Source organism: Procambarus clarkii, chromosome 28, assembly GCF_040958095.1.
Source record: "Procambarus clarkii isolate CNS0578487 chromosome 28, FALCON_Pclarkii_2.0, whole genome shotgun sequence".
NCBI lineage: Eukaryota > Metazoa > Arthropoda > Malacostraca > Decapoda > Cambaridae > Procambarus > Procambarus clarkii.
The window spans coordinates 12,410,981-12,435,980 of NC_091177.1; the positions used below are offsets into that span (position 1 = coordinate 12,410,981).

Consider the following 25,000-nt stretch of genomic DNA (forward strand, 5'->3'; position numbering starts at 1 on the left):
TGCGGGGCCTTTATGTGTTGATGTGGGGCCTATATGTGTTGATGCGGGGCCTATATGTGTTGATGCAGGGCCTATATGTGTTGATGCGAGGGATATGCGTTGATGCAGGGCATATGTGTTAATGCGGGGCCTATATGTGTTGATGCGGGGCCTATATGTGTTGATGCGAGGGCTATGCGTTGAATCCTGCCCGCCAACCTCCAGATGCGCACGTGTCCAGCGGATTAAGGTCAAAGGTATCGAACCTGCCTCCCACCTGCGCCATGGGCTACGCTTTAAGAGGTATCGTCCATGATGGCCTAGACATCCTGGTCGTTATCAGCAAGATGACCTTATTAAAGTAAGTTACTTTCAGCATCAAGGCCGGTGACCAATTGTTCTACATGTTTTAACCCACATGACTGTCAGGGGGTCTAGGATCAGCTCCCCCGGCATAAACATAGTTTTATCAACGTAATCTGAACGTTTTATCAACGTAATCACAACGTTTTATCAACGTAATCACAACGTTTTATTAACGTAATCACAACGTTTTATCAACGTAATATGAACGTTTTATCAACGTAATATGAACGGTTTATCAACGTAATCACGTTTTATCAACGTGATTGCAACGTTTTGTCGACGTTATCACGACGTTTTATCAACGTAACACCAACGTTTTTATTAACATTTAACAACGTAATCTCAACATTTGATTAAGATTTTATCACAAGATTATCGCTATAGTTATTAGTTATGAGTGGGGGAATGGAAGGAGGTGAGTGTGTGTTAGTGCTCTGATGTATGTGCTCACACAGGCACTCGTTCGAGGGAAGAGGACATTGATGCACACACACACACACATACACACACACACACACACACACACACACACACACACACACACACACACACACACACACACACACACACACACACACACACACACATAGATTTAAACTAGCTAAACACAGATGCCGAAGAAATATAAGAAAATTCACTTTCGCAAACAGAGCGGTAGACGGTTGGAACAAGTTAAGTGAGAAGGTGGTGGAGGCCAAGACCGTCAGTAGTTTCAAAGTGTTATATGACAAAGAGTGCTGGGAAGACGGGACACCACGAGCGTATAGCTCTCATCCTGTAACTACACTTAGGTAATTACACACGCACACAACAACAACAACAACAACAACAACAACAACAACAACAACAACATGGAAGCCATACCACGTATTAGTCCTACTAGAGTGAGGTAAGAAACTCGATATTATCAAGGTGGTTCTTCCCCCAGGAGCCGTGCGCCGGAACGCTACGGCCGGTACACAACGGAACGGCGCGGAACGCCGTATGGACCGCATGGAACGTAGTGGAACACTACCACCACATGGAACGTAGTGGAACACTACCACCACATGGAACGTAGTGGAACACTACCACCACATGGAACGTAGTGGAACACTACCACCACATGGAACGTAGTGGAACACTACTACCACATGGAACGTAGTGGAACACTACCACCACATGGAACGTAGTGGAACACTACCACCACATGGAACGTAGTGGAACACTACCACCACATGGAACGTAGTGGAACACTACTACCACATGGAACATAGTAGAACACTACCACCACATGGAACGTAGTGGAACACTACCACCACATGGAACGTAGTGAAACACTACCACCACATGGAACATAGTGGAACACTACCACCACATGGAACATAGTGGAACACTACCACCACATGGAACGTAGTGGAACGCTTGGAAAAAGACAGGAAACCGTGCTTTGCGTAGTTCACGGAGCTGGATTTTGGAAAGGGAGAATGAAAAAAGACGTTATTCAGATCAGAATATTAAGAACATTGATAAAATCCGTAGGATCCGTGATGAGGATTCGAACCTACGGGATGGGTAGTCCCACGCACGTGTCCCAGACAACCAGGCCACGAACCTATGTGGTGAGGGAACACTCACCACATACGTTCGAATCCTCATGACGGCTCATACGGATTTCCTCACTGATACATCACTTTAGTGTCATTACTATCTGTGTATTAAAAGCATTACTAAAGAGGAAGTAAAGTACTGAACACAACATTAAGAGTAATAACGACACATTATGAGACGAAGTGACGCAATATCGAATGGAATGACTTCGACTGTGGTCATGGAATGATGGAATGGAATGAATGGAATGACACGAATAATCAACTCAACCGATCACATGAAGGCTCTCGCACACAGCTGGCTCCTCGGTCACAAAAGAAACACTTGTGACCGCTAAGCACAACACGAAAGGGTATATCAATCGCCGAATACCAAACACAATATTTAATGAACCGGAACGGAACACCGCACAGAGTATAAGGAGCACAGCGGTGGCACGCATCACTCATCTACCTGTCTGGCTCACTATTGGCACAGTGTCAAAGATGTATGGGCGTTCTTGGGCGCGTCAGACTTATCAAGACGTCAGACATAATGAGGTTAGCGGATGGTCTTATACGACTGATCAGTCAGTGCATGAGACGAAACGAAGATATCACCGTGTTTGATGTCAGACTGTCCAAGACATCACACATTATTATAATCGAAGTGTGTTAGATGCGCTACATATAACTGAGTTTACCAACATTAGCTTTTTCATCACGAATTTTCCCCCTCATAAAGTTAAAGGCCATTCAACAAGGTCATTCCTTGGTTTGTTATTCAATTCTCACCATCTGGTAGTTTCTGGGAAAGACGACTTTCTTTGCATACTTGATCTGCAGTAGTTTAGAACGTTTTGCTTTAATTCAGTTACCTTATTTGTAAATCCACTAACTTCTATGTGCAACACTCCTGTACTGTAAATGTAAATAACACTTGTAAACTTCATGTGTTGTCGCTTGTGCGTGTTACGGAGCGCTGTTCAGATGTTTGGGAAGCTGTTTGGTGATGTTACTAATGTTACTGTTGAGCTGAGTGTGCTGGTGATGTTCTGTTGATGTGGTGTAGGTCGCTGTGTAATGGTTCTGTCGAGGTCAGTGCTGATCAAGTTCAAATATGTTTATTGAGACAAGAAAAAAATGCATCTCAAAGAGATAGTGTAGCTTAGGCTATTTCTATCCCGTGCTGATGTATAGTTATGGGAGGCAATGCTCGTGTGTAGGAAGTTGACATATAGTGCTTCTGTTATGTTTGTTCTTCTGGCGTGTAGGTGTTGGATTTTGATGTTCTTCTTGGTTGATGCTTTATATATGGTGGTGTTGATATCCTGGTGCTAAAGTCTGCGTAGCTCGGGTGTTGGTTAGGATGTGGCGCAGTTGTGATGGTGTCATTGTAATAATTGCGTAAAACAATTATTACTTAACCTATTATAGGTATAGGTTAAGTAATAATTGTAATTACAAAGCAATAAGATGCTTATCTTAACATACTAAGAAGGTTAGGTAAGGTCGGTGTTTTCTATGAAGCTTTTCAAGGTAAACTAAAATATTCTCAATAAATTAGTATGTCACATATGCACTTATTTAATAAGTCAATATTGACTGTACGAAAGTGCGAGAACTGGTTGCATTGTGACGCCGTGTTGTTGTTGTAAGTGTGCACTCACTGGCGCTTTCAGTCGTGTTTCTTATCATGTTTACCTTTAAACTGTGAATTTAATTGGCGTCGACAAGATCCTCATTTAATAAATTGAATTTATTTACATCCTGAATAAGTTCCTTATTTTAGCATATCTGTGATTCATGTATGTGTCTGTAGTTTTCATTTATATTCCATCGTTCTGTTGCTCTTCACAATGACTGTTGCGTCTATGTCTATACATGTGTACTCACCTAGTTGTGTGTGTGTGTGTGTGTGTGTGTGTGTGTGTGTGTGTGTGTGTGTGTGTGTTAATGTGTGTGTGTAGAGGAAGAGGAGGGAGGGAGGGGGAGGTTTGTGAGGGTGTCCGATTCGCCATTGCGAATAACTGAGCACGGTGGGGGTACAATGCAATCTATTGTCTCCCTAGACGCAGACACAATATTACCTCCCCTTTCACCCCATTCTCTCCCCCCCCCCCTCCCTCAGCTCTCTCCCTCCCTCCTTCCCTCCCTATCACCTACCCTCCCTCCCCCTGCCCACCCTGAATGAAGGACGACCCTTTGTCTCTAAAGTTATGCTTTACCTTAGGGATTAAGTACGAGGAATTCTAAATAAAGGAGTAATAAAAGCCTCCACGATTTCCCTGTCAAAGGTATACGAGAAAATTGCCTGATTTCTATAATTATACCAAAATAATGTAACCAAAAATAAATCACTTGCAGCCGGCGGGATACAAAAAATAGTATACTTAAATGTGTCTAATGATCTATTAGCGTATTTTCCTCTGATCTGCTAGTAATTACGTGAAGGTGTATTAAAATGAGCCGTGAATGTAAAGCTATTTGCATTATGTTATGTTTGCTAGCCTGCTAGTATGGTTGGTTGGGGGGGGGGGGGGCAGACCTCATACAGGCAGACTTCAGTGTTGTTATTAAGGGATGGGAAAGACATTATCAGGGGGAAGTACCAAGCCATTACGACTATATAGCACTGGGAAAGGGATTAGGATTTGGCATGGGACGTTGGGGGGGCGGGGGGGGGAGGGGAGAATGGTGCCCAACCACTTGAACGGTCGGTGGGGGGGGGGGGGAAGAAAGGGGGATTGAACGCCGACCTGCATTCTACTGGGATCTAACTCTTCTAGACTCCCGCCTGCTGACCGTCATATAACGTAGCCATTCAGACGTAGCGAATGTGGACTTAAAGTTGAAGAAGGAGGAAGTGGAGGTGGCTTCCACAACTTCTTCTTGTAGTATATTCCCTTACTGATGCACTAGTATTTCCTTACAGCCCGACTCATGGGTTACCATCTTCCACTTGTGTGGTGATGGGGGGGGGGGGAATAGTGGTGGTAGATGGCAGCATCGATGGTGGTGATTATCCAGTAGTTGTGGTGGTAGTGATGGTGGTAGTAGCAGTACTGGTGATTACACTTTACAGTGACTACGGGTAAGGGGGACCTGGCATGCCGTGTGTTGTGGATGAGGAGTAGAAGGACTAGCAATTGAAGATGAGGTATACAAGGTGGAGGAGGAAGTATAGAAGGTCAAGGAGCAGGTATGGATGGTCGAGGAGCAGGTATGGATGGTCGAGGAGCAGGTATGGATGGTCGAGGAGCAGGTATGGATGGTCGAGGAGCAGGTATGGAAGGTCGAGGAGCAGGTATGGATGGTCGAGGAGCAGGTATGGATGGTCGAGGAGCAGGTATGGATGGTCGAGGAGCAGGTATGGATGGTCGAGGAGCAGGAATGGATGGTCGAGGAGCAGGTATGGATGGTCGAGGAGCAGGTATGGATGGTCGAGGGGCAGGTATGGAAGGTCGAGGAGCAGGTATGGAAAGTCGAGGAGCAGGTATGGAAGGTCCAGGAGCAGGTATGGAAGGTCGAGGAGCAGGTATGGATGGTCGAGGGGCAGGTATGGAAGGTCGAGGAGCAGGTATGGATGGTGGAAGTAAAGCCAAGGAAAACAGAATGGAAGGTGGTGGAGATGGAGGAGTGTGTGTGTGTGTGTGTGTGTGTGTGTGTGTGTGTGTGTGTGTGTGTGTGTGTGTGTGTGTGTGTGTGTGTGTGCCTGCGTACGTGTGTTGGTTGAAGGTATCCCTGGAGTACCTTCGTGCTCATCTCTCTACATGGAACTTTATAACTTTATACTCTTCACTTTATACGACTTCATTTCCTGTACTTGGAACACAGTGATAATAGTGTTAGTATTACTATTATTGTAGTAAACAACAAAACTGGGTTAAAGCTGTTTTTAACAAGGAGTAAAGCTTTGTTTTGCCCAGGATGGCTAACCTGAGCCCAGATTCACGAAACAGTTACGCAAGCACTTACGAACCTGTCCATCTTTTCTCAATCTTTGGCGACTTTGTTTACAATTATTAAACAGTGAATGAGCTGCGAAGCACCAGGAGGCTGTTTATAACAATAGCAACAGTTGATTGGGAAGTTTTCATGCTTGTAAACTGTTTCATAAATGTAACCAAAGCCGTCAAAGATTGAGGAAAGATGTACACGTTCGTCAGTACTTGCGTAACTGCTTCGTGAATCTGGCCCCAGGGTTTATGAAGTAGTAGGTTAATAGAAATGGAGGCACTGTATATATATATATATATATATATATATATATATATATATATATATATATATAACTATTAACGTGGATTAAGGCGTCTTGTACATACCAGTTGCGTTGCTCCTGGGAGTATGGGTTCGAGTCACTTCTGGGGTGTGAGTTTTCAGTTGCATATTGTCCTGGGGACCATTCAGGCTTGTTCGCATATATATATATATATATATATATATATATATATATATATATATATATATATATATATATATATATATATATATATATATATATATATATATATTCAGAAAAGCGTGTCACCTTCACCTCTTCTTAATTACCTCCACGACACCTCAAACAATGGAATTCCAGATGTGGTGAAGAACCTTTCGCCCACTAGCGCCCAACCCGCAAGTGTAAAGTTCACGGGGAAATTGCTTCTGTGAGTCCTTGTTTTGTTCTGTAGAAGCCATTGTTGCTTTTGTTATCACTGTTATCCTTCTCTCGTCTTGTAGAGTCCTTACCCCGTCCCCCCCCAGCCCTCCCCCACAGACACACAACAAAACAGAAGCCGTAGATATCATTGTTTGCTTTTGTTATTAATGTTATCTTTCTCTTAGATAAACTAAACCCCCCCCCCTAAAAATAAGATAAGGGTTAATTGTCAAGGTCTTAGCATTAATCTGCAGGAAATGCAAAGGGGGGGGGGCGCAGTGCACAACCTTCTCCCCCATGCGTTGGTTGCGTGCGCATCGCTCACCGTGTGCGTGTGCGTGCGGTTGCTCGCTGGACCAACGCAACGTCACTACCTCCACCTCGGTGACGGACGTTCTCAGAACATTTGAAAGGTAAATCAGAATTATTGTTAACACAAAGTATAGCAAGTGATCGCCAAGAAAACGATCCATTAGGAAAACGGACGCTGGGGAATGAAATAAGGACATTGGCGTATTTTTCTTATTTGGTGGCAAGACCTGTCATTACATTACAGACCCCCGTTAGTTTGAACTCTCTCTCACTTGAACGCGGTTTGTTTGGCGTCTTTTCCTCGTATAGAGCACCCACTGTCTGCCTTTATCTCTCTCTCTCTCTCTCTCTCTCTCTCTCTCTCTCTCTCTCTCTCTCTCTCTCTCTCTCTCTCTCTCTCTCTCTCTCTCTCTCTCTCTCTCTCTCTCTGCCAGTCATTCAGTCACTCAAGTTACTCCTCGAGGTGTGAGGGGGGAGGGGGGAGGGGGGGGGTGGACGTACACACAAGGGCTCACTGGCGTTAAATCACGCAGTTCTCTCACGACGTAATTTTTACGAAATCCAAGCTAATCCGTTAGAAATGCGACGTATGAGTATAAAATGTACAGTACCGTAATATTAACGTTTGTCTACGCCTCTGCCTCGATAGGGGACGTGGGTTTCTTAGGTTCCTTTTGGGGGGGGAGAGGCTGTATTTATTGTATTTTGTATAATTATCAGTTGTATTTTTTAACCAAGTGGCAAATTCAGGGAATATGGGCTGAAGGAAATATTCTCTGGGGGGGATATTTATTTAAATATCTCCCGCCCGGTGAGATAGTTTGGGGGGGGGTAGGGGGGGGAGGGGGGAGAGAATAACACCAGGCTGAAGAAACGCTCACATCATGTGAGTAATTACAGTCTTTAGGTAATATGTAACTACTGTACCTACTCTGTAACCACTGTAACATGTTCCTTTTGTAGACATTGTAAGTACAACACTATTGCTGTTCTTGTTGCTGTTTTTGTTATTATTATTATTATACTTTTTATTCTGTGTAGTTCAAGATCAATCTCTGTACCCCAGGACGTCTTTTCCCCATAATAGTCTACTTCTACTTCTACTTCATCTCGGGTCTACATCCGCCATCCACATTATGTATATTTACTTCTCTGTGATTCGTAGATAGTTTGCTAAATCTACGGAACTATATTGGTATTAAATCCTTTGACAGGAAGAGGCAGTTGTTCAAGATGTATTTTTGTTACATAAATGCATCTCCTGGTAATGACTGATATAGGCTCATGAAGCACCTGTAATGACTGATATAGGCTCATGAAGTACCTGTAATGACTGATATAGGCTCATGAAGCACCTGTAATGACTGATATAGGCTCATGAAGTACCTGTAATGACTGATATAGGCTCATGAAGCACCTGTAATGACTGATATAGGCTCATGAAGTACCTGTAATGACTGATATAGGCTCATGAAGCACCTGTAATGACTGATATAGGCTCATGAAGCACCTGTAATGACTGATATAGGCTCATGAAGTACCTGTAATGACTGATATAGGCTCATGAAGCACCTGTAATGACTGATATAGGCTCATGAAGTACCTGTAATGACTGATATAGGCTCATGAAGCACCTGTAATGACTGATATAGGCTCATGTAGCACCTGTAGTGACTGATATAGGCTCATGTAGCACCTGTTATGACTGATATAGGCTCATGTAGCACCTGTAATGACTGATATAGGCTCATGTAGCACCTGTTATGACTGATATAGGCTCATGTACCACCTGTAGTGACTGATATAGGTTCATGAAGCACCTGTAATGACTGATATAGGCTCATGAAGCACCTGTAATGACTGATATAGGTTCATGAAGCACCTGTAATGACTGATATAGGCTCATGAAGCACCTGTAGTGACTGATATAGGCTCATGCATTGACAAAAACAAAAATAACTCACTTGAACACCACAATACTATCAATTCAGCATAAGCTGAATCCTCACAGCCACATCTATAGACAGTTCCCCACAACGACACACTCTAGGCAGAGCTTCACAGCCACACCCAGTAGACAGATGATCACAGCAACACCCAGTAGACAGATGATCACAGCAACACCCAGTAGACAGATGATCACAGCAACACCCAGTAGACAGATGATCACAGCAACACCCAGTAGAAGACAGCAACACTCAGAATACATTCGTCTGAAGTAACATAATCTGACACACACACACTAGTCTGACATACTACATGAGCAACTTTCTCACAAGAAAGTCAGCCACCAGCTGAACCAGTGATCCCAAGGCATTATTAAGACTTGCAAGAGAGAAAAATGATGAAGACTTATGTTTAGACCTTATCGTCCAGAACCTCAACATTTATCATCGATAATTATATCAACATTTATTGTTAATCTTCTAAGAGCCAACGTTGAAAAATTAACTAATGTCTGCAGAAGTAATTATTAGGCTTTAAATAACTACTCCCCCTTTGCTTCGCACTCGAAAATAAAGGCTCTTTAGTAATTCCAAAGACATTCTAATTTCGCCATTATAACAAAGTGTGCAATTCGTGTGTCTAAATTAGCTATCATTAAGGATGGTTTATTGTTTGCCTTCGTCGAGTGGTTGGAGTGGTTGTCTCCAGAACAGCTGCTTCCTTATTGCTCCCTAACGTAGGCCCCATGATAGTAGTGGTTGTCCTGCTCCGAGTGCAAGCAATGGAAAGTTTCTCTGGTGATTTCAATGCGTTTTATAAAGTAATCTCAGTTGAACATTGCTTCTATATATATATAGGAGGAATATATATATTTCCCTCCTATATATATATATATACTATTTTCAGAATATATATACATCTTCAGAAGTAATACGATTCCTTCTGAAGATGTATTAATATACGAAGGTACTTAAGGAAATTCCTGTTTCAATTCTTCCTCCGTGGTCTGGCACTGTCACATTTTTCATCACATTTTCGTGATTTACACACACACACACACACACACACACACACACACACACACACACACACACACACACACACACACACACACACACACACACATATATATATATATATATATATATATATATATATATATATATATATATATATATATATATATGTGTGTGTGTGTGTGTGTGTGTACATAAAACAACAAACTTTTAATGGCTATTAATCTCTAACTCCTGAGATGCCGAGCAGGAATGAAGGATACAGTGGGCATTCCCCCTCTGGATCACCACACAGTGGCGCTGGAAAAGAAAACATGAAACGGCAATTGATGAAGGTGAAAGCGGTTTGACAACTGATTAAATAAATAGCTTATGAACTAAAACATGATAAAATACCATTGATAAACTGAACAGACAGGTATAAAATAATGAAGAGAAAAATATAATCCAATGAAAATTCGTCGATAATTTTCAAGTTAGACGGACCAAGAAATCCTAAATTAAATAATTAAACTTTTTCGAAAGATGGCGATATAATCAAATAAATTATTAAATTAATCTTTTAAGAGATGATGTCATAGCAATTCACAGAGACTAACAGGAGAATTAATGAACAGAAGCAACAGAAGCAACAGAAGCAACAGAAGCAACAGCAGCAACGGTTATAGAAAAGACGGTATTTAGAATGGAGGCAAAAATGAAATAATATAAACTGACATAAGTAAAAGAGAAATCAACTGTGAATTAGACGGGAGCAAGAGAAAATAAGGTATATAATTAGCGAATAAAATTATTGTTGTGGGAATGATCAACTCTCTTGAGAATTACATCACAAAACACATAGATGAGTGAATATATATTAATATTTAATGAGTGAATGTATATTTATATTTAATGAGTGAATATATATTAATATTTAATGAGTGAATATATATTAATATTTAATGAGTGAATATATATTAATATTTAATGAGTGAATATATATTAATATTTAATGAGTGAATATATATTATTATTATTTATTTAATGAGTGAATATATATTAATATTTAATTAGTGAATATATATTAGTATATATTTAATGAGTGAATATATATTAATATTTAATGAGTGAATATATATTAATATATAATAAGTGAATATATATTATTATTCATTTAATGAGTGAATATATATTAATATATAATAAGTGAATATATATTATTATTTATTTAATGAGTGAATATATATTAATATTTAATGAGTGAATATATATTAATATATAATAAGTGAATATATATTATTTTTTATTTAATGAGTAAATATACATTAATATTTAATAAGTGAATATACATTATTATTTATTTAATGAGTGAATATATATTAACAACAAAATGAGGGAATATATATAGTAATATAAATTCAAGATGAGTGAAAATATATATAAATAAAATTGCACTATATGAGCGCTCTCACCTCAGCCATAGCACAATTAATGCAGATATAATGTGGATAATTCTCCATAATTGTGACATATGGTTGTTAATTAAAGGATAAAGACAGATCGTAAACCACATTATCTCGCTTAGTTAAGCTGTTAAATCAAAATGTTTCGTGTGGACGCTGGTGCGTTTGTGAGCGTATGCTTGTGTGTGTGTGTGTGTGTGTATGTGCGCGAGCATATGTTTGTATTACTGTGTATTTGGTGTTTGTGACTGTGTATGTATGTTTGTGTGTACGTGGGAGCGTGCATGTCTGTCTGTGAAAAAAAGTTGTGTGTGTGTGTGTGTGTACTCGCCTAGTTGTGCTTGCAGGGGATGAGCTCTGGCTCTTTGGTCCCGCCTCTCAACTGTCAATCAACTGATGTACAGGTTTCTGAGTCTATTGGGGCTCTGTCATATCTACATTTGAAACTGTGTGTGTGTGTGTGTGTGTTTGTGTGTGTGTTTGTACTCACCTAATTGTGCTTAGGGGCATTGAGACTAAGCTTGTAGATCCCGTCTATCAACTGCCAATCAACTGCGGTACAAGTTCCTTAGCCTATTGCACTTTTTCATTGGAAACTCTGCGTGAGGAATTTTTACCCACCACTTTACTTCATAATACATTCTATTTGTGAGTTACTCTGACCCTTAAAAATTATTTCTAATATCTCTGTTGCATTGGGCTACTCAGCTTCCACCGTTGTCCCCTTGTGAGAGTCCATAAGTACTAAATAGTCTGTGTTTATTTACTCTATCAATTCGCTTGAGAATTTTATATGTGGTAATCATGTCTCCTATTAATTTTTTTTTTGTGTATGCGCGTAAATAGCTTGTTTTATTTGTATATGTGTGTATGACACGTTTATGTGTACCTGTACAACCATATATATAAGTGTGATGAACACACTACACATTTATACACACATATGTAAGTGTGTATGGACACACTGCACGTTCCGTATGCGTCTGGAGAAGTGTGTACTGTGTGAATATGTAAGTGTGAGTGTGTAAGTGTGTGAATATGTAAGTATGAGTGTGAATAGTGCAGCGTAAGTGCCAAAGAAGTGAGCATGTGGCTTCAGGACTCCCCGTATAAGGATGCGTCAGGCAACGCTAATTAGGGAGAGACGGAATGGCTATCACCTGAATATCGATAAGGACTAATGATCAGGGGGGAACAATGGGGCTTGAGGAGAAGAGCTTGGGGGTTGGGGTGAAGAGCTGGGGGGGTTGGGGTGAAGAGCTGGGGGTTGGGGGGAAGAGCTTGGGGGTTGGGGTGAAGAGCTGGGGGTTGGGGGGAGAGCTGGGGGTTGAGGAGAAGAGCTTGGGGGGTTGGGGGGAAGAGCTGGGGGTTGAGGAGAAGAGCTTGGGGGGTTGGGGTGAAGAGCTGAGGGTTGGGGGAGAGCTGGGGGTTGAGGAGAAGAGCTTGGGGGGTTGGGGTGAAGAGCTGGGGGTTGGGGGCATGAGCTGAGGGTTGGGGGGAGAGCTGGGGGTTGGGGTGAAGAGCTGAGGGTTGGGGGAAAGAGCTGAGGGTTGGGGGGAAGAGCTGGGGGTTGGGGGGAAGAGCTGGGGGTTGGGGGGAAGAGCTGGGGGTTGGGGGGAAGAGCTGGGGGTTGGGGTGAAGAGCTGGGGGTTGGGGGGAGAGCTGGGGGTTGGGGGGAGAGCTGGGGGTTGGGGAAAGAGCTGGGGGTTGGGATGAAGAGCTGGGGGTTGGGGGCATGAGCTGGGGGTTGGGGGAGAGCTGGGGGGATGTAAAGAGCTGGAGGGGTAAAGAGTTGGGTGTGGAGAGCCTTCACTCTGGGAGTCCACTATTGTGACAAGGAAGGCTTAGAATTTGAAGCGTTCTTCCGCTATCAATCAATTACTCAATCAGTCTATCATTTAGTCAACCCACAACTTTACTCAATTTTTTTATAACAATAAACGACTTGGTTTACATAATTCAAGTACAATATTAATTTATACAAAGGAAAATAACAGTACAATTGTAATAATTAGCATTATTCATCATATTATGATATAATGATGAATGAAAATACAGTGAAGACATTAATCATTACTTACAGTTATAAAAACAATAACATACATTATTAAAACCTGTCACCGTTCTAAGTCGTCATTCTTGTATTACGAGAGAAATTAAGACATAAAGTCATTACATATTTCGTACAATTGTGACATGTATTGACAAAGACTGAAAATCAAGAGAATAATAAGTAAACATTTTAATAATTAAACTTTTGTGGACAAAATATAACAATAATAATGAATTCATAGACATTTGCATAATCTCTGGCTTACATGGAACATACATCATTGAGAGCATAATTGATAGACAGGAAGATGATAATGATAGGAACTTTTGCATCAGGAGAATTAAACCTGGATCAAACTTTGAACACAGCTCATGCGTGTAGCCCAGGTCTGACGTCAGCACAAATTGTCAGCAAGCTATCTTTTTGTTAACAGTAATTCCCAATAATGTCAAGTATCCAGCTAGATTTCGCTTCATGCAGGTCGGTGTTCAATCCCCGACCGTTCGCAAGTGATTGGACACCATATCCCTTAGTCCCCGTCCTATCCCAAATCCTTATCCGAATCCCTTGCAAGTGCTATGTATAGTCGTAATGGGTTGGCGCTTTCTCCTGATAATTCTGTTCTCTCCTGTAGATCTGTTACTCCATTATACACACACATCTTTCACGCATAAGTCTTTACCATTAATTTATACAATGATAACCAGCTTATATACATTTTTGTCCGTGGAAGACAGACGGAAATGTATATGTTGGTTAGCATTGTATAAATGAATGACCATGTCTGTGGTAGAATATAAACTAAATAAATTCGTAAGTTATCAACTCGGTATTTTTGACAAAGTGTTTGAGTGGCCATTGATAAGCATCTGCATGAAAAAAAAATAAAAAAAGGACCTAAGCTGTTTGCTGGATGGATAATTCCCTTCAGGCGATATTATATTAGTCGTTTCTGAAATATTTCTTCAAATGCAGACGATGAGACACAATAACGTGGCTGAAGTATGTTGACCAGACCACACACTAGAAGGTGAAGGGACGACGACGTTTCGGTCCATCCTGGACCATTCTCAAGTCGATTGTGAATGGTCCAGGATGGACGGACCACACACACAATCGACTTGAGAATGATCCAGGACGGATGGACCACACACAATCGACTTGAGAATGGTCCAGGATGGACCGAAACGTCGTCGTCCCTTCACCTTCTAGTGTGTGGTCTGGTCAACATACTTCTTTACGTGTAGGTGCGGGAGATGAAACCAGGCAGCATCTGTAGTCTGTGGGAGGATGGAAAGCTATAATTCGTCTTGAACACCTTCTTCCTTTCTCGTTCAGCTCACCGAGGACAGCATCTCACAATTACAATTTCTTTATTATGCACCCCATGCCCATCCCGTGGGCGGTGGTGTAAAGGATTACAGAGGCACATAATGGGTTCAGGAACTCAACCCACAGGCCCCGTAGTTCCCAACCATTCCAACTTAGACATAAAACTTTCCACCAAGTGTCAAGAAGATACTCATATTTGTTCTGACGTTTAGGGCTCTGTTGTTATAAGAGTTTTACATCTTGAAATCTTGAGGTTATCTTGAGGTGATTTCGGGGCATAGCGTCCCCGCGGCTCGGTCCTCGACCAGGCCTTCTTTTTGTTATTCATCACCAGAAAGAAGCAGCCCGTAGCAGCTGTCTAACTCCCAGGTACATATTTGGTGCTAGGTGAATGGAGGCGTTAGGTGGAAGAAACTCAACCCGTTTGTTTCTGCCACTACGGGGAATTGAACTCGGGACCTTTGGCCTACAGCTCCTGTGCGCTGTCCGCTTGGCTGCGAGGAGCTGTGTGTGTGTGTGTGTGTGTGTGTGTGTGTGTGTGTGTGTGTGTGTGTGTGTGTGTGTGTGTGTGTGTGTGTGTGTGTGTGTGTGTGTGTGGAAAATCACACTGGCAGGCTGCACCGTTCGAACCCCGCCGGTGTCGGACAGCCCCATGATTGATGAGGGTGAAGCTGACATGCTCTGACAGGTGCTCATCCCGACCACCTGATTGCTTCCTCAGCATCTATCAAAAGAATATCATCACCCAGCTTGGGATCAGTAACATCTGCACTCGGTTTTGCGGTTTATAGAAAGGAAGGTCCGCCAAGGGGCCCTTCTCACGAAGGCGTGAAAGATGCATATTAGCGAGGAGCCGGAGAAACATTTCGTAGTTGTGTAAATCTTGAGTCAGTGTCTGGCTGAGTTGGTGTCGTTTTGGCTTTAATTTTCTCTCTGCTGATGGCATTTGCACTCTTTAGTTTGGGCTTAATAGTTTAGACAGTTTAAAGGCATTTTTCACCCTCTCGCAATGCAGCACAGAGGAAGATTAGATCCAACTAAGTTTATTCTAATATTTTCTGCCAGGAATCCAGGTTGTAAAATATTCTGTGCGAACAGTGAGCAGCATTTGCCCTGTAAACTGTAGCGCAAGGCATCAAAGAGCGTGTAATGATATATTCTAGTGTTTCCACGATTATACCTTAGCTTGGAGAATTACCCAGCAAACCTAAAACAACTATATTTTCTCTTTTGAACTCGAGTTTATAAATAATATTATGCAGGAAATAATCTTCTCTTGCTTACTAGTAGTTGGCATATGCGCTGCAACACCGGTCATTAGGATTTTCATTTCGTCTCGAAGAATAAGCTCATAAATCTTAGATATTATACGGTGAGGATTTAGATTTGCAGTGAAGATTTTCGTTGGAGCAACGAGGGAATATTTACCAGAGTTGTTCTGACTGAAGATTCTTGAGATGAGTGTCTGGAGGCGCCTTAAGACCACTTCTGCCTAGTCACTAACGCATGGCTCCTCAACTTACGAACTCATATCTAAGTAAAGGTCCACCTCGAGCAGTCTTGTCGATGTGCACGAAAATAAATCCGTGGATAACACACACATTACTGATCTCGTTAGTATGACTGACAATGTATATATATATATTTCTTGGAGAGGACAGAATGAAAGCGGAGTTGGTAGGAAGGACTGAAGGCAGGGTTGAAGAGAAGGGATGAAAGCAGAGTTAGGGAGGAGAAATGAAGGCAGGTTTGGAGGGAAGGGAACTGAAGGCAGGGATGGGAAACTGGCCGTGTTTATGTGTTTCCTGGAGGGGAGGGAAGAGGTTAGAGCGGAGAAAAGGGTAACTGAAAGGGAACACCGTAGAATAGGGAGGGTCAGAAAGGGAGAGGGTCTTCCCGTGACTGCTTAATCTGGCCTGAATAAACCGATCCTCTGCCCATTATCAGATTGATAGAGACAGACAGACAGATTGACAGATACGCAAATCGACATATATATATATATATATATATATATATATATATATATATATATATATATATATATATATATATATATATATATATATATATATGCCTCTAGAATAAGTGTATCTGCCTCTGTATTAGCTCGTGAAAAAGGTGTTTGTGTATAAGGTGTAGGAATGGCTGTCATCTGCCGGCTTCTGCTGGAAGCTTATGCATACAATTTCACACTGGAAATCGGCCATACTGTTTTGTCTTTTGTCGGGGGAGACAGTGAACGCCTGGAGGCACCACCACCACCTCCCTCACCATCACCAACTCACCATCACCACCACCATCACCACCAAGGTCGACGCATCAGTCAGCCCTCCTCAGGTGGGGCTTCACACGCATGGCTTATCACTCCAGCCCACCAAATAGGGGCCACTAATTGGGAAATATAAGCATCAGTTACGTTTTTATGTGTTTATATAAGTTCTTTGTGATGTTTTTAAATTTCGAGCTGGGCCGGAGAGTTTCTTAATTATTCACCACTGGAACTATTGTGGCATTCCGGTGATTTTCGTTCTCAGAGTCTCAACTAAAAATTGCCTCTTCAAATGTCTTAAAACATTGCTTTTTCTTAATTGTAGATACCGAGTCGTAAAATCAGGAGCCCAATGCTAGAGCAAGTGCACTCGAAAGTTAATTATTATAATTTTGTGAACCTTTTTCTATAATTCTATAATTCTTTTTGTACATTCTTAAGGACGTAATCCATAGATAATTTTCACAGGCGCCTGTACTGATAATTCAAATTACTAAGCAGTGTTCGAACTTGTTTTATTTAATACATGAGTTCTGCTTTGAGACGACAGCGGCATGGTAACGGTTCTCATTAAAACACTGCGCCAAATAGACAGACTTAAAAAAAAAGAACTTACAATTCTCTGTAACATTCTGTTCATGCTGGAAGTTATGCGTGCGTCTGTGGTACAAAAACTGGCCCCGAGCGAGCGGTGATGAATTGGGATCTGGCAACGCTGGTTTACACACTCTAGGAGACTATTGCAAGGCTTTGTAAGATGCAACAACCCATTAGGTCAGGTGAAACATCAACTATTAGATTTTATGCCTGTGTCATCACATCGGAATAAAAGTGGCGACAGACACGCACGCACGCACGCACACACACACACACACACACACACACACACACACACACACACACACACACACACACACACACACACACACACACACACACAGAGGCATACTGTATACACAGTTTCAAATGTAGATATGATAGACCCCAGTAGGCTCAGGAATCTGTTGATTGACAGTTGAGAGGCGAGACTAAAGAGCCAGAGCTCAACCCCCGCAAGCACAACTAGGTGAGTACACACACACACACACACACACACACACACACACACACACACACACACACACACACACACACACACACACACACACACACACACATACACACACACACACACACACACACAACACACACACACCAGATTATACGATAAATATACAACCACACAGAAAAAAAACATTCAAAGCGAGGAACATCAAACTTCAGACATTTCAACGGAAACTTGGGTCACAGGCATGTGTGGGAGATGTAAGTTAGTGACCTGGATTAAACGAAGAACTTGCAAAATGATGACCTGGATTAAACGAAGGACTTGCAAAATGGTGACCTGGATTAAACGAAGGACTTGCAAAATGGTGACCTGTCTCTTATCCTCAAATACATTCCTAACGCGACAAAGTCATACTAGCTTAGAGCTTTCTCTTGATAATTTCCATTCCTGACCGAGTTGGCTCATCGATATTGGTCTCGGACGTAGTCGCGCTTCTCGGTATTGTCTGACTAAAGACCATAATTACGGTTTCGAGAACCGATTTGCATATCGATGTGTTTTACCTGTTAATTAAGCATCATCGTGCAGGTGGGACGATGACTTTTGGGTCTCTGTAACCTGCCTTATAACGGAGGGGGGTTGTGGGTGTTGTGGGTGTGGGGGGGGGGTGTTGGAGGGAGTGGTTGTGATGATGTGGTGTTGCAAGTGGTTCTTCACTAGACCACCTCAGGGCTCCACACCTGTCGACCTCAGGGCTCCACACCTGTCGACCTCAGGGCTCCACACCTGTCGACCTCAGGGCTCCACACCTGTCGACCTCAGGGCTCCACATCTGTCGACCTCAGGGCTCCACACCTGTCGACCTCAGGGCTCCACACCTGTCGACCTCAGGGCTCCGCAATATTGCAATTTCCCTCTCCATATTCCAGTAGCCACCACCACCACATTCATACCTGTTCCATACCTGTTCTGCCTTCTCTAACGCCTCCTCAAGGTTTTTCCCAATTCCTCATTCATTCTGACTTTACCCTTCTTTACCTTTGTCTTTTTTGACCTATACTTTATCACAATATTATTCTCCATCATTTCCCGTTGTCGTATGTCCCTCTGTTGGAAAGATGAGAAGAAACGGCATCTCATCTTTCCAGTAGGGAAGCTGAGGAGCTGTTTGAGATGAGACCTCACAAGGCACTGGGTTGTGTGACATCATCTTGTTATTAAAGAGATGCCATCTCAAATTAATCTCAGTTGAATTGCCTTGTTCCGGTAAGTCTTGTGATTTGTTAGCTCTTTGATTTGACTTGTTTAAAAGTTCTTTCTTACTGTTCTGTTTCTTGTTATTGCCTGTTTCGTCAGATGTTTATATGCTGTTCTTGGCATACAAACATGTGTTCATGTGTTTGCTATGCTGTTCTTGGCATGCAAACATGTGTTCAGATGTTCGCTATGCTGTTCTTGGCATACAAACATGTGTTTAGATATTTGTATGCTGAAGACGTTATGTGTAGATTCCTGAGGGTGGAACTTGGTCACAGGTGATTGGGCCTTACTTTGAGCGAAATATTCTAACCGCACATTTCCGAGTTAATTTTGAAAAGCATTCTTAGGCCTGTTTTTTGCCTAGTTGTGTTGATGAGGTTGTTGTGATGATCGATGCCTCCTGCGCTAACACTGATGTTACCTCCACTCCCAGGTACTGTGACCCTTTTTTTTTTCTTTATATAGCAGCAACTGCCTCCCAGGTGTAGTGTATTGTCCTTCTGGCATCCTCTTCCCTCACCCAAACCTCATTACTTGGCGTTTAGGGGGATTTAACTCCATTTGTCCTCCCATACCTGCAGCCGGTCTAGGTCCTCCTATTGTGCAGTCCTGTTCGGTCCTTGCACCCTTCTCACCAGTCTTGCATTGTCTGCAATCATTATTTACCCGGTTGTCAGATACTCTCTTTATTGAGCCCAGTATCTCCCTTGTGGCCCGGCGTTGCCGCTTCGTCACTCGGCCGCGTGTATGGGCCGGCGTTAAGGGCTTAATACGACTGTCTAGAAGGCAACCGCTCTCGTCCTTTTCCTCTGGCATGCTTCGGCGGCTTTGAGAACTTCATCAGCTTTCGGCAGCCAATGTCTTCATCCCCTGGGTGGAATCCCGGTGTTACGTTGCTGGGTTTCTCCGGATATTGAAGTGCTTTCCCATCGCATCTTAGTGCGATGGTCACCTGTCGTGGGTAGTGAGGTAGTGAGGTGTCGTTGAAGGTCTCCTAGTCCTTGAGGGTCATGTGTGTGGTGTTTGGGCGTGAGGGAGCACCGGGAGTGTTTTGTGTGGGCTCTTATGTGTTATAGTCTCACGCTGACGGATGTGCAAGTTATTGCTCATCCTTCACTTCAGCCTTTCATTGGTTGTGTTCCGTTCTCACCCCCTCTCCCTCTCTCCTGTCCTGGCACAGCGTCTTCCCCTCTCCTGGCACTGCCTCTCCCCCTCTCCTGGCATTGCCTCTCCCCCTCTCCTGGCACTGCCTCTCCCTCTCTCCCCCTCTCCTGGCACTGCCTCTCTTCCCCTCTCCTGGCACTGCCTCCCCCCCTCTCTCCTCTCCTGGCACTGCCTCTCCCCCTCTCCTGGCACTGCCTCTCTTCCCCTCTCCTGGCACTGCCTCCCCCCCTCTCTCCTCTCCTGGCACTGCCTCTCCCCCCTCTCCTGGCACTGCCTCCCCCCCTCTCTCCTCTACTGTCACTGCCTCTCCCCCTCTCCTGGCACTGCCTCCCCCTCTCTCCTCTCCTGGCACTGCCTCTCCCCCCTCTCCTGGCACTGCCTCTCCCTCTCTCCCCTCTCCTGGCACTGCCTCTCCCTCTCTCCCCTCTCCTGGCACTGCCTCTCTTCCCCTCTCCTGGCACTGCCTCCCCCCCCTCTCTCCTCTCATGGCACTGACCTCGATCACTGGTGCTTGGCATTTAGGTGTCACGTCGACTGCCCCAGGAGCCTCCTGTCTGGGTTTGTGGGTCATCACTTGAGACAAAGTGGCAGGTGTGTATTGTGCTGGGTAATCACCCGCGAGGAAATGAGAGAGAGAAAAAAAGAGAGAGAGAGACAGAGGGGGAAGGGGGGGAAGAGGGGAGGAAGAGAAAGCTAATAGATGAAGGAAAAGGGGGTAGAAATGGATTAATTTGCTATGGGAAACGAAATTAATTTTAATTACAACGTCATCTGGAGAGCAGTGCAGAGGACACTCTCCCCCTTTCCCTTCAGACCCCTTCCCCTCCCTCCATTCCCTCCAGCTCACACTATGGGGAGGGAGAAATGGGAGGGAACGACGGTTGATGAATGTTGCATCAAAGGACTAGTGTAGAACGTCTCCCTACAGATATTCAACAACCATCTCTAATGGCTACTAGTATGATTACTCTTACACCTATCTACTATCACCTCCAAAGGATACCTGAGCAACCAGACTGTGATTCATATGTCAGGCTGCGAGCAGCCACATCCAACAAACTGGTTGACCAGACCACTAACCAGGAGGCCCTGGTCACAGACCGGGCCGCGGGGACGTTGATCCTCGCAATCACCACAAGGAAACAGGTAGCTATCTATTACTATATCTATTGCAAGCTATCTACTACTATATCAATTGCTATTTCATAGGCTACCACCACAACTACTACTACTACTACTACTACTACTACTACTACTACTACTACTACTACTACTACTACTACTACTACTACTACTACTACTACAATTAATACTAATATTATTCCTTCCAGTACTACCACCTGCAGGGGATTTGGCGTAAGTTTTGACGCCCCAAAAAGATTATTTAGCCTGAAGAAAACATTACTGGGAGTAGAGGAGCGGCGAGTAAGTGTCTGTGTCTCTGGTCAAAGACTTGTTCTCTGTGACTTGTTGCCCAGACGCTCACGTGAAGGGCACACTGTAATGGATACTATAAGGCTAGTGGGGGATACCAGCCGTTGTTCGGGGGGTGATGGAGGCCACAGCTTAACTAGGAACTACTGTGACCATCTTAACTACACGCTGTCTTCATCACTGTAACTGTATTCACTACCAGGGGCAACCCCGGGTATACCCTTCTCTACAGCCATCATCATCTTTGCTACCATTCACCGTCTTCCCTACCATTCACCGTCTTCCCTACCATTCACTACCTTCCCTACCATCATTCACTACCTTCCCTACCATTCACCACCTTCCCTTCACCATCTTCCCTACCATTCACCACCTTCCCTTCACCATCATCCCTACCATTCACTACCTTCCCTTCACCATCTTCCCTACCATTCACCACCTTCCCTTCACCATCATCCCTACCATTCACTACCTTCCCTTCACCATCTTCCATACCATTCACCACCTTCCCCACCATTCACCACTTTCTTTGTCATCACCGTACCCATCTTAACCACACACTATCTCCACCAATAAATAACTACGTAAGATATACTAACACTTAATATCCGTGTAGACAGTAATATGCTAGAGGAATCTTAGCGACGATGGAGTCTTAGTATTTAGCGAAATTGGAAATTAGTATCATTTGCCATTTTATGCAAAGGAAGGTCAAGGGGGGTCGACCCCGACCCGCCTAAGATCATCTGCGAACAAATACCAATCGCTGCAAAACTTTTAAGTCTGGCCTCCAACCTCGAACAATCAGACGAGTAATACAATATACAAAATTACTCTCAATATAATTGAGAGTAATACAATATACTTTGTTTAAGTTGATTGATCAAATCTACTTTTCTGTTGTCACCTTTGTTTGCAAAGGTCTGGATTAATCTCTAAATCCTTTGTAGTACATTTTTCCCCTGGGTAGAGTGGAGCCGGTTTGTGGTAGAACCGGTGGTGTTGTGGTGGTGAGAAAGGTCGAGCCTGGCGGTGCGGTTGCTGGGGGTGTGGTGAGACTGTGGTAGAGGTGGTGATGAAGGCTTGTTGGAAGTGTGGTGAAGCTGCTTGAGATGTGATGGTGATGTGGTGAAGATGTGGTCATTGTGTGGTAGAGGACTTAGTGGTGTGGTGAGAGGCCATGGAGTATGATAATTGTGAGGTAGAGACCATGTAGGTATGATAATCGTGAGGTAGAGGCCATGGAGTATGATAATCATGAGGTAGAGACCATGTAGGTATGATAATCGTGAGATAGAGACCATGGAGGTATGATAATCATGAGGTAGAGACCATGGAGGTATGATAATCATGAGATAGAGACCATGAAGGTATGATAATCATGAGGTAGAGATCACGGAGTATGATAACAGTGTGACAGAGACGCTGAAGGTGTTGTCGTGATGGCGGAGGTATGATGGTGGTGGCAGGAGCCAATGGCGACACAACACATCCTCCTGTAACGACAGAACCTACAGTAACCATTTGGTGGAAAGTACCATTATATATATAATGATGGACCTCCAGTAAACTCCTGTTTGTACTGTTAATTTGACAGAGTCCATTAAAAAAATATAAAAATATATATAAATTATATAAAATATATAAATTTATATTATATAAATTAATAATATATAAATAATATATATATATTATTATAAAAATATAATATTCCTAGGCTCTATATGGTGAGTTTAGGATGTTTAGGAGTTTAGGAGTTTAGGATGGTGAGTTTTAGGAGTTTAGGATGAGAATAGTGGGTGGACGAGAAAGTGGAGATAAGAGCAAATACCGTACAGGAGTAGATGTGAAGAGAGTAGAGGTCCAGGTGTACGAGGAGAGTAGTGGAAGGGGAGAGTAGTGGAAGGGGAGAGTAGTGGAAGGGGAGAGTAGTGGAAGGGGAGAGTAGTGGAAGGGAGAGAAGTGGAGGTATAGCGAAGAAAGGGATAGGGGATCCGGTACCGCCCTTGCGTGTATAATTGTCAACAAGATTAGAGGTGGAGCTGGGAACGCCGATGGATACACAGAACTGTGATATGTGCTCCAGGATGCTTAGCAGCAGCGGAGGAGGAGGAGGAGGCAGATGAAGAGAATCATAAAAGGAGCAAGGAGAAGAGGAAGAGGAGCCGAAAGAGAATAAGTGAAGTCAACAGAGGAGCAAGAAGAAGGGGGAGTTAGGGGAGGAGCAAGAGGAGACAGAGAAGAAAGAGTAGTCAGTAGAGGAGCAAGAGAAGTCAGCAGAGGAGCAAGAGGAGTCAGCAGAGGAGCAAGAGGAGTCAGCAGAGGAGCAAGAGGATTCAGCAGAGGAGTAAGAGGAGTCAGCAGAGAAGCAAGAGCAGTCAGCAGAGGAGCAAGAGGAGTCAGCAGAGGAGCAAGAGGATTCAGCAGAGGAGTAAGAGGAGTCAGCAGAGGAGTAAGAGGAGTCAGCAGAGAAGCAAGAGCAGTCAGCAGAGGAGCAAGAGGAGTCAGCAGAGGAGCAAGAGGAGTCAGTAGAGGAACAAGAGGAGTCAGCAGAGGAGCAAGAGGAGTCAGCAGAGGAGCAAGAGGAGTCAGCAGAGGAGCAAGAGGAGTCAGCAGAGGAGCAAGAGGAGTCAGAAAGAGGGGGTGAAGTAAGGTGTTGATGTACTACTGGCGGTGACACTCCCAGCAACACAGGATTATGTCCACTTTTTGCATTGGGTCGGTCCTCTTGGGGCGGCTTCGTCTGTACCGGCGACACGCACGCACACACACGCGCGCGCACACACGTGCATACACACACACACACGCACACACACACACACACACACACACACACACACACACACACACACACACACACACACACACACACACACACAGGTGCACGTGTCCGCGAGTTTGTGTGCGCGCACTAACTTCAGACCACAAATAATTAACCTCTAATCTTAGTACGTTTAGTGAGTAATTTGAGTGCGTTAATATGTCATTTGAGTACATGAAGGTCTACACGAATCTTCAGGCATGCCCAAAAAAAATATCGCGTGCTTACCGTTATCGGCGGGGATGATGATTCAGTGCCCAGAACGCCGGCAATGTATGAGTGATGGAGTGGAAATGTATGTAGTCTAGGAGCTGCATTCATAGGGAAATGAGGAG

General features: G+C 43.5%; 2 protein-coding genes across 2 annotated transcripts in view; both read left to right on the top strand.

Moving 5' to 3' along the window:
- grh (grainy head) overlaps nucleotides 1–25,000 on the top strand; it is a 794,482-nt gene that overhangs the window by 205,760 nt on the left and 563,722 nt on the right. The gene's annotated exons all lie outside the window — the stretch shown is intronic.
- The window catches only part of LOC138369421 (cilia- and flagella-associated protein 251-like), a 10,079-nt gene continuing 8,709 nt past the window's right edge, over nucleotides 23,631–25,000 (top strand). Inside the window, exons 1-3 of the mRNA XM_069332659.1 lie at nucleotides 23,631–23,724; nucleotides 23,931–24,056; nucleotides 24,314–24,492. Of these exons, the coding sequence (XP_069188760.1) occupies nucleotides 23,631–23,724; nucleotides 23,931–24,056; nucleotides 24,314–24,492 (399 nt within the window). The remainder of the gene's footprint in view (nucleotides 23,725–23,930; nucleotides 24,057–24,313; nucleotides 24,493–25,000) is intronic.